Source organism: Aquarana catesbeiana, linkage group LG07, assembly GCF_042186555.1.
Source record: "Aquarana catesbeiana isolate 2022-GZ linkage group LG07, ASM4218655v1, whole genome shotgun sequence".
In the NCBI taxonomy this organism is placed as follows: Eukaryota; Metazoa; Chordata; class Amphibia; order Anura; family Ranidae; genus Aquarana; species Aquarana catesbeiana.
The window spans coordinates 346,383,582-346,393,692 of record NC_133330.1 but is presented as its reverse complement, the minus strand read 5'-3'; the positions used below and the strand labels follow the sequence as shown (position 1 = coordinate 346,393,692).

Genomic DNA, 10,111 nt, shown 5'->3' with positions numbered 1-10,111 from the left:
AAAACGATGGCAGACCAATATCTCGGTTCAGCTGAAAACCTGAGACCACTTTTGGCAAAAAACCCGGACGAGGGCGCAACACCACTCTGTCCTCATGAATAATCAAATATGGCTTTTTACAAAAAAGAGAAGCCAATTCCGAAACCCTCCTTGCTGAGGATATAGCAACCAAGAACACCAACTTCCGTGTCAGAAGGACTAAGGGAATATGTTGTATCAGTTCAAATGGCTGTTTTTGTAACACTGACAAAACTAAGTTCAATTCCCAAGGGTTCAAAGGTGATCTAACTGGCGGATTAATCGCATCACCCCTTGCATAAAACCCCAGACTAAAGAATGTGTAGCAGGCGGTCTTTGAAATAAGACCGATAAAGCGGAGACTTGGCCCTTAATAGTACTGAAGGCCAACTTCATATCTACCTCTAATTGTAAAAAGGCAAGAATTCTGGCTATGATGTATATCTCTGAGGGTTCCAATCCTTGGATTCACACCAGGAAACATAAGCCCTGCAGACTATAAAATATAGTCCTGGAAGCTGGCTTCTTTGCATTAATCGAGGTAGAAATAACTGACCCGGAAAGCCCATGTTTCTTCAGAATGTGGGTTTCAATAGCCAAGCCGTTAAATTTAGTGTTCGTAAGGTAGGATGGAATATTGGCCCCTGTGAGAGTAGGTCTGGAGGTAATGGAAGGAACCATGGATCCTCCACTGCCATCTTTACGATTTCTGGGCCACGCTGGGGCTACCAAAATTACAGGCATTCTTTCCAGTGTGATCCTGCAAAGAAGCTGTGGCAGCAACTGAATAGGGAAAAAAAACAAATTCAGTGAAAACTGACCCCATGGGGCCACCACGCATCTCTCTCGCATGCGAGTGGATCCCTTGTCCTTGACATAAAGTTGACCAACTACATGTTGAACCTGGACGCCAAAAAAACCTACGTCCGGGATCCCCCATCCTTGGCATATAGCCAGAAAGATTCCGGGGTGAAGGGACCACTCCCCTGGGGACAAATGCTGGCGACTTACGTAGTCTGCCTGCCAATTCTCTATTCCCGGAATGAAGACTGCGGATAGGCAAAGAACATCCCTTTCCGCCCAAGCTAGAATATGGTCCCCCACTCTCTGAGCTGCGTGACCCTTAGTGATTTGATATAGGCCACAGCTGTGACATTGTCGGATTGGATCCTGACAGGAGAATCCCATAACCTAAATGTTCAGGGCTTCAGAGCCAGACGCGCTGCCCGTATCTCTAGGATGTTGATGGGCAAGGCCTTTTCAGTTCTGTACCACTGTCCCTGGATAGTTGTCTTTTCCAGTACTGCTCACCAACCTGAAAGGTTGGCATAACTAGTATGAAGGTTTTTCCCTTCTGCAGATTCCCCGGTGCCGAGCACCAACTGAGGCTCTGGAACACCTTTGGGGACAGCCGCATTGGCAAATCTAGAGCTTGAACGGTTTTGTTCCAAGCAGACAGGATACTGTTTTGCAACAGTCCCAAATGGAACTGGGCATAGGGAACCGCTCTGATGAAGCCACCATCTTTCCTAACAATCTCATGCAAAGGCAACAGCACTCTTATGGGGTTTATTTTGCCTGAGGCAAGAACACCTTCTTCTGGGCTGTGTCTATGATCAGACCCAGGTACTCCATCCTTTCTAGCGTTTTTTAAGGAAAACTTCTCTAATTTGAGAATTCAACCCAGATTTTTCAGGTATTTGGTGGTAATGCGCACGCTTTTTTCCAAATGGGCCATGGACTGGTCTATTAGCAATAGATCGTCTAGGTATGCCAATACTGTTCTGCCCTGTGCCCTTAACCTGGCTAGAGGTGGGGCCAGCACTTTTGTGAACACCTGGGGTGCTGTAGCTACCCTGAAGAGCAAGGCTACAAACTAAAAAAAGCTGCTGTTCTACTTCGAAACGCAGAAACCTTTGGTGAGTGGAAAATATGGCGACATGCAGATATGCATCCCTGATGTCGATAGACGCCAGAAGTTTTCCTCCTTGTAGGATAGAAACCACTGACCTGATCAACTCCATGCGAAAGGAACGATCTTCAGGAACTGATTTAGATTCTTTAGCTCTAGAATGGGCCTGACAACTCCTTTCGGTTTTGGTACCATAAAGAGGTTTGAATAAAACTCCAAACCTTGCTCTTCTGTGGGGATCTGTATGATCACCCCCTGAGCTAGTAATCGGTCTAGTGCCCGAAACAGAGTTGGCTTTTTCCCTGGATCTTTGGGAACGTTTGATCTCAGAAAACGAGACAGTGGAAACTCCCGAAATTCTGGTTTGTATCCTAGAGACCCCGTGGAGATGACCCATCTGTCCTGATTTCCTCTTGCCAGACTTCTGAGTATTGCAGAAGTCCCCCCCCCCCCCCCCCCGCTCTGGCGAGAGGGGGTGCCTCTACATAATGAGGCCTTAGTCCTCTGCTTTGTAGGTTTCCGGTTCCAGGACTTCTTCTGTGCCTGGGCCTGACCCTGTGGCTTTCCTCTAGAGTCTGACTGTGGAGGCCTTCTTCACTGCCTAGAGGCGGATGCCCCTGGCGCAGGGAAAAGAGTCAGTTTAAATGAAGGACGTTTATATTTTCTTTTGACTGGCAAAAGAGTACCCTTCCCACTAGAAATCGTTTGGATGTATTGTCCAAATCATCCCCAAATAGTCGATCCCCAAATAGTCGATCACCATGAGAAGGGAAACTAGTCAGAAGCCTTTTGCATGGTGATTCGACTGACCAATTTTTTAACCACAGGATCCTACGCATGTGTACTAGCACAAGCGCAAGGCGGGACGCCTGGTGAATAGAGTCTTCCATGGCGTCTATGGCAAAACATAGCGCCCTTGGTAGTTCGGCCAAATCGCGAGCCTGTTGTGCAGGGACCTCCTTAAGGGCCTGTCTAAAGTGGTCCTTTAGGGACTGACAGATGCCTATTGCAGCCAAGGAAAAAGATGATTTTAACAGGAATTCCAACCTTTTATCTGTTGGATCTTGAAGCATTTGTGCATTGTCTACAGGACAAGTGAAGACTTTTATTCACACTGGAAATCGCAGTGTCAATTGCTGGTACATTCAATTTTTTGGTGAATTTCTCCTCCATGGGATAGAGTGCTGTGAATCTCTTTGGAGGGAGAAGATGCTTATCCGGGTGGATCCCATTCAGCATAAATAAGCTTTTCAAGTAATGCATGGACAGGAAACGCATGAAAAGGCTGTGAAGGTTTTAAGGAACCTAAAGGAGAAACAGAGCTTTCAGCTGACTCCGTTAGGGGTAGTATGAAAGTAGAACGAACCATCTCCATAAGAGATTGTACCAGCAATCTCTCAGATTGCGAGGCTGAAAAAGGTTCATCTACCCTTGTTTCCTCCACAGAGAAGTTATCGGTTTGTCTTTCCTCCTGATCGCCTGAGGGTAACACCTCATCCTGTACCCACTGTTCCCTTGGTAAGGGGTCTGAGGTGGGGGAGGGGGATCTAACACGCTTCCTATCCTTTTGGATAGGGATGTGATTAAAGTCGCTAATCTTCCTTCTAGGCTCTGCAGGGCGGAGGAAAACGCATCTTCAGTCACGCATACAGGGGCTGAAATGTGAGAAGCAGCTGCACCACCAATTGTATCTCAGGAGAGGATGACAGTGTGGAGTGGTGTCTTTTTTGGGAGCCACAGTGCTGAGCACAAAAAGCAGAGGCACTAAGTAAAAATGCACAACTCGCTGAGCAAATAGCCTAGCAAAAGAAAATGCCGCTAATAAAGTTCAGCTTTAGTGCTGTGTGTAAATGTTATTTCCTGTACTGGAAATGCCTGTGCAACCTTATGTGCCCCCAGTGCTACTATGTCCTGTGCGTCAGGCTCCAGCTGTATAGCTGTGAAGCATCTGTCTCCATTGTCCACAACGCCTGCGCTGTGTGCTCCTCGTGGACTTATGTCCCCCGCACACGGTGCTGCGCCTAAGCCACGCCCCCTCCGTAAACCTGTCCTCCCCTCTGGTTAACACTAGCCATAGTCCATGTGCACAAGGGCGGCATTCAACATGCTCCTTGTCAGAGCAAGAGGGGAGGGCTGAGGCAGGAAGTTTGAAAAAAACTTCCGGGGGGGGGGGGGGGGGGGGGGGATGTACAAACTACTGTTGTACCTCTCTTCCCCCAGGGGGAAAAAACAAACATGCTGTTCTGGATGAGGAATCCCCCCTGGCTTGCTGAGACCACACACGTGCTGGAACTCTGAGCAGAGAAGCAACGTACTAAGGTATGCAGTTACTCCCTCTAGTGGAGACTTTAGGCATGACAACATTTTACTTATGGAAGAAAAAAGTATAGGTGGACTTTTTACAGTTCCTAGGCTTCTTCCCTTACCTTTTCTTCGCTGCAGGATACTGCTGTAACAGACAGATCCAAACTTCACCCATCACGATGGGCTGCGTTAGCAAACCTTCAAGGATCGGGTCCCTATTATAGGGGTTCCACTCCCTTAGACCTGTATTAGCACCCCGCCAGGCAAAAACTTTAGGTAATGTAGCATGACCAAAAAGTCCTGGGTGCCAGGGTCCAGCCCTACAAAGAGAGGCATTACAGGCAAAACCTCGTGCTTTGTATACGAGGCCCGGGTATCATCCATCTTGGCCTCAGTGGCACTTTGGATGGATCCAGTCTATGGAGGTTGTTTAAATCCAGCAAGGATCCCTCCAGCTTTGGAGCTCTTCAGAGCACATCTTCTTTTGTGACCAACACCTTAGACACTGGCGAAAAAACTGAGGTACTCCTGGTAGGAGGAGGGGTTATATAGGGGAGTGAACTTCCTGTATTGGGTATACCAGTTTCCATCACCTGAAGGTGCCTATATACCCACATAGTGATTACTATGTGTGTGCCGTGATGTACGATAAAGAAATAACAGTTTTTTTTCTTCTATAGTTCCCTCTGATATATAACACTAAGCTCCCCAGTGCATGTCATTTATAATAATATACGGTATGATAGCTTCCTTCAGAGCGCCGCTCGGTGCTCACATGACTGCCCACTGGTCTCCTCTCCTCGGCTGACGTCACTGGGGGTTTCCCAGCACCTCCCCCCTGCAGTTATCGCATTGGGAGAGATCGGCGGACAGACAGCTCCGAATGGCACTGTAAAGTATACCGCATATTTTTATAAATGACATGCACTGGGGAGCTTAGTGTTATATATCAGAGGGAACTATAGAAGAAAAAAAATTACCTTAACCTCTTGGCCCTGGGAGGCCGGATTTTTGTGACTGCGGTGATTGGTGGTCACATGATCAGAAAGCAACTTTCCGTTAGTTGCCAGTAACTGTGCTGTAACCACGCTCTCGCACAGCTCTATTTGCACCAATTCACGGAAATATGCCGCCTCTCGGGGCCAAGGCCCACCCACCGAGAGGTCGCATGTTTGCGTGTGGCCGGCGCCCAGGGGTTAAACCCAAAATCAAAAATGTCATCTATTGCAGCTTATCAATCATCATATGTGGCGGCTGCATTCGTTTTTTTTTTTTTAGGCTCCCCCCCCCCCACTGTTTTCACCTGGTGATCCGGCTAGTAACATACCTCCTGTATTAGAGCGCCCCCACTCTGGATGAAGGAACATAGGGGGAACCTTTGGACAGCAGCATTGTCAGTCTGGGGGGGGGGGGGGGGGTGTTAGATGGACTAGCAGATTTAGAGATTTTCAGACCAGAGTGGTGGGAGGGGGGTGTGGCTGCTTCAGACTAGAGGGGTGGTGGTGGGGGGCTGCATCTGACCAGAGTGGTGGGTGGGTGGTAGTGGCTGCTTCAGACCAGCGTGGTGGGAGAGGTGTGGCTGCGTCTGACCAGCGTGGTGGGAGAGGTGTGGCTGCGTCTAACCAGCGTGGTGGGAGAGGTGTGGCTGCGTCTGACCAGCGTGGTGGGAGAGGTGTGGCTGCGTCTGACCAGCGTGGTGGGAGAGGTGTGGCTGCGTCTGACCAGCGTGGTGGGAGAGGTGTGGCTGCGTCTGACCAGCGTGGTGGGAGAGGTGTGGCTGCGTCTGACCAGCGTGGTGGGAGAGGTGTGGCTGCGTCTGACCAGCGTGGTGGGAGAGGTGTGGCTGCGTCTGACCAGCGTGGTGGGAGAGGTGTGGCTGCGTCTGACCAGCGTGGTGGGAGAGGTGTGGCTGCGTCTGACCAGCGTGGTGGGAGAGGTGTGGCTGCGTCTGACCAGCGTGGTGGGAGAGGTGTGGCTGCGTCTGACCAGCGTGGTGGGAGAGGTGTGGCTGCGTCTGACCAGCGTGGTGGGAGAGGTGTGGCTGCGTCTGACCAGCGTGGTGGGAGAGGTGTGGCTGCGTCTGACCAGCGTGGTGGGAGAGGTGTGGCTGCGTCTGACCAGCGTGGTGGGAGAGGTGTGGCTGAGTCTGACCAGCGTGGTGGGTGAGGTGTGGCTGAGTCTGACCAGCGTGGTGGGAGAGGTGTGGCTGAGTCTGACCAGCGTGGTGGGAGAGGTGTGGCTGCGTCTGACCAGAGTGGTGGGAGGGGTGGCTGCGTCTGACCAGAGTGGTGGGAGGGGTGGCTGCGTCTGACCAGAGTGGTGGGAGGGGTGGCTGCGTCTGACCAGAGTGGTGGGAGGGGTGGCTGCGTCTGACCAGAGTGGTGGGAGGGGTGGCTGCGTCTGACCAGAGTGGTGGGAGGGGTGGCTGCGTCTGACCAGAGTGGTGGGAGGGGTGGCTGCGTCTGACCAGAGTGGTGGGAGGGGTGGCTGCGTCTGACCAGAGTGGTGGGAGGGGTGGCTGCGTCTGACCAGAGTGGTGGGAGGGGTGGCTGCGTCTGACCAGAGTGGTGGGAGGGGTGGCTGCGTCTGACCAGAGTGGTGGCTGCGTCTGACCAGAGTGGTGGGTGGGTGGTAGTGGCTACTTCAGACCAGAGTCGTGGGAGAGGTGTGGCTGCGTCTGACCAGCGTGGTGGGAGAGGTGTGGCTGCGTCTGACCAGCGTGGTGGGAGAGGTGTGGCTGCGTCTGACCAGCGTGGTGGGAGAGGTGTGGCTGCGTCTGACCAGCGTGGTGGGAGAGGTGTGGCTGCGTCTGACCAGCGTGGTGGGAGAGGTGTGGCTGCGTCTGACCAGCGTGGTGGGAGAGGTGTGGCTGAGTCTGACCAGCGTGGTGGGAGAGGTGTGGCTGAGTCTGACCAGCGTGGTGGGAGAGGTGTGGCTGAGTCTGACCAGCGTGGTGGGAGAGGTGTGGCTGAGTCTGACCAGCGTGGTGGGAGAGGTGTGGCTGAGTCTGACCAGCGTGGTGGGAGAGGTGTGGCTGAGTCTGACCAGCGTGGTGGGAGAGGTGTGGCTGAGTCTGACCAGCGTGGTGGGAGAGGTGTGGCTGAGTCTGACCAGCGTGGTGGGAGAGGTGTGGCTGAGTCTGACCAGCGTGGTGGGAGAGGTGTGGCTGAGTCTGACCAGCGTGGTGGGAGAGGTGTGGCTGAGTCTGACCAGCGTGGTGGGAGAGGTGTAGCTGAGTCTGACCAGCGTGGTGGGAGAGGTGTGGCTGAGAGTCTAACCAGCGTGGTGGGAGGGGTGGCTGCGTCTGACCAGCGTGGTGGGAGGGGTGGCTGCGTCTGACCAGAGTGGTGGGAGGGGTGGCTGCGTCTGACCAGAGTGGTGGGAGGGGTGGCTGCGTCTGACCAGAGTGGTGGGAGGGGTGGCTGCGTCTGACCAGCGTGGTGGGAGGGGTGGCTGCGTCTGACCAGAGTGGTGGGAGGGGTGGCTGCGTCTGACCAGAGTGGTGGGAGGGGTGGCTGCGTCTGACCAGAGTGGTGGGAGGGGTGGCTGCGTCTGACCAGAGTGGTGGGAGGGGTGGCTGCGTCTGACCAGAGTGGTGGGAGGGGTGGCTGCGTCTGACCAGAGTGGTGGGAGGGGTGGCTGCGTCTGACCAGAGTGGTGGGAGGGGTGGCTGCGTCTGACCAGAGTGGTGGGAGGGGTGGCTGCGTCTGACCAGAGTGGTGGGAGGGGTGGCTGCGTCTGACCAGAGTGGTGGGAGGGGTGGCTGCGTCTGACCAGAGTGGTGGGAGGGGTGGCTGCGTCTGACCAGAGTGGTGGGAGGGGTGGCTGCGTCTGACCAGAGTGGTGGGAGGGGTGGCTGCGTCTGACCAGAGTGGTGGGAGGGGTGGCTGCGTCTGACCAGAGTGGTGGGAGGGGTGGCTGCGTCTGACCAGAGTGGTGGGAGGGGTGGCTGCGTCTGACCAGAGTGGTGGGAGGGGTGGCTGCGTCTGACCAGAGTGGTGGGAGGGGTGGCTGCGTCTGACCAGAGTGGTGGGAGGGGTGGCTGCGTCTGACCAGAGTGGTGGGAGGGGTGGCTGCGTCTGACCAGAGTGGTGGGAGAGGGGTGGCTGCGTCTGACCAGCGTGGTGGGAGAGGTGTGGCTGAGTCTGACCAGCGTGGTGGGAGAGGTGTGGCTGAGTCTGACCAGCGTGGTGGGAGAGGTGTGGCTGAGTCTGACCAGCGTGGTGGGAGAGGTGTGGCTGAGTCTGACCAGCGTGGTGGGAGAGGTGTGGCTGAGTCTGACCAGCGTGGTGGGAGAGGTGTGGCTGAGTCTGACCAGCGTGGTGGGAGAGGTGTGGCTGAGAGTCTAACCAGCGTGGTGGGAGGGGTGGCTGAGAGTCTAACCAGCGTGGTGGGAGAGGTGTGGCTGAGAGTCTAACCAGCGTGGTGGGAGAGGTGTGGCTGAGAGTCTAACCAGCGTGGTGGGAGAGGTGTGGCTGAGAGTCTAACCAGCGTGGTGGGAGAGGTGTGGCTGAGAGTCTAACCAGCGTGGTGGGAGAGGTGTGGCTGAGAGTCTAACCAGCGTGGTGGGAGAGGTGTGGCTGAGAGTCTAACCAGCGTGGTGGGAGAGGTGTGGCTGAGAGTCTAACCAGCGTGGTGGGAGAGGTGTGGCTGAGAGTCTAACCAGCGTGGTGGGAGAGGTGTGGCTGAGAGTCTAACCAGCGTGGTGGGAGAGGTGTGGCTGAGAGTCTAACCAGCGTGGTGGGAGAGGTGTGGCTGAGAGTCTAACCAGCGTGGTGGGAGAGGTGTGGCTGAGAGTCTAACCAGCGTGGTGGGAGAGGTGTGGCTGAGAGTCTAACCAGCGTGGTGGGAGAGGTGTGGCTGAGAGTCTAACCAGCGTGGTGGGAGAGGTGTGGCTGAGAGTCTAACCAGCGTGGTGGGAGAGGTGTGGCTGAGAGTCTAACCAGCGTGGTGGGAGAGGTGTGGCTGAGAGTCTAACCAGCGTGGTGGGAGAGGTGTGGCTGAGAGTCTAACCAGCGTGGTGGGAGAGGTGTGGCTGAGAGTCTAACCAGCATGGTGGGAGGGGTGGCTGCTTCAGACCAGAGTGGTGGTTGGGGGTGTGTGGCTACTTTAGACCAGAGTGGTGGGAGTGGCTTCATGTGACCAGAGTGGTGGTGGTGGGGGGTGGCTGCTTTAGATCAGAGTGGTGGGAGGGGGTGTGGCTTCTTCAGACCAGAGTGGTGGGAGGGGGTGTGGCTTCTTCAGACCAGAGTGGTGGGAGGGAGGTGTGGCAGCATCTGACCAGGCCTAACCTTCGACCTACATAACATTTCTTCTGCCTCCCAACGTTTCCAGACTTCGATCACCACACTTTTGTGAACTGCAGCCAAATCGCTCATCTCTTCTATCCCTCCCCCTTCCACCCCCGACTATCTGTATCATCATTTATATATAGGTGTCATTTATATTTGTGTATGGTCCTCATGCACTTTGTACAGCGCTATGGACTATGTGTGAGTGATGCCTGTGTGTGTATAGGCCTCGTACACTTTGTACAGCGCTATGGACTATGTGTGAGTGATGCCTGTGTGTGTATAGGCCTCATACACTTTGTACAGCGCTATGGACTATGTGTGAGTGATGCCTGTGTGTGTATAGGCCTCATACACTTTGTACAGCGCTATGGACTATGTGTGAGTGATGCCTGTGTGTGTTATACTAGAAAGGATCACTGATTTTTTTTTCATACATACCGACTTCAGTAGCACAAGTGACCAGCCAGCGCACCATCTCCCTCCGCCTCCAGTTCAGCGTGCTGAGCGTCATTCTCATCACCTAGAAAAGTCACCGCCCACATTTTATTATCAATATTTTGACTTTAGGTTCACAAAGTTACAA

At 54.0% G+C, this 10,111-nt stretch overlaps 1 protein-coding gene across 1 annotated transcript in view; it reads right to left on the bottom strand.

The window, feature by feature from the left end:
* The window catches only part of ZSWIM5 (zinc finger SWIM-type containing 5), a gene marked incomplete in the record, with an annotated part of 122,381 nt that overhangs the window by 12,182 nt on the left and 100,088 nt on the right, over positions 1-10,111 (bottom strand). Inside the window, 1 exon segment of the mRNA XM_073594005.1 lies at positions 9,967-10,048. Coding sequence (XP_073450106.1) covers positions 9,967-10,048 — 82 coding nt within the window.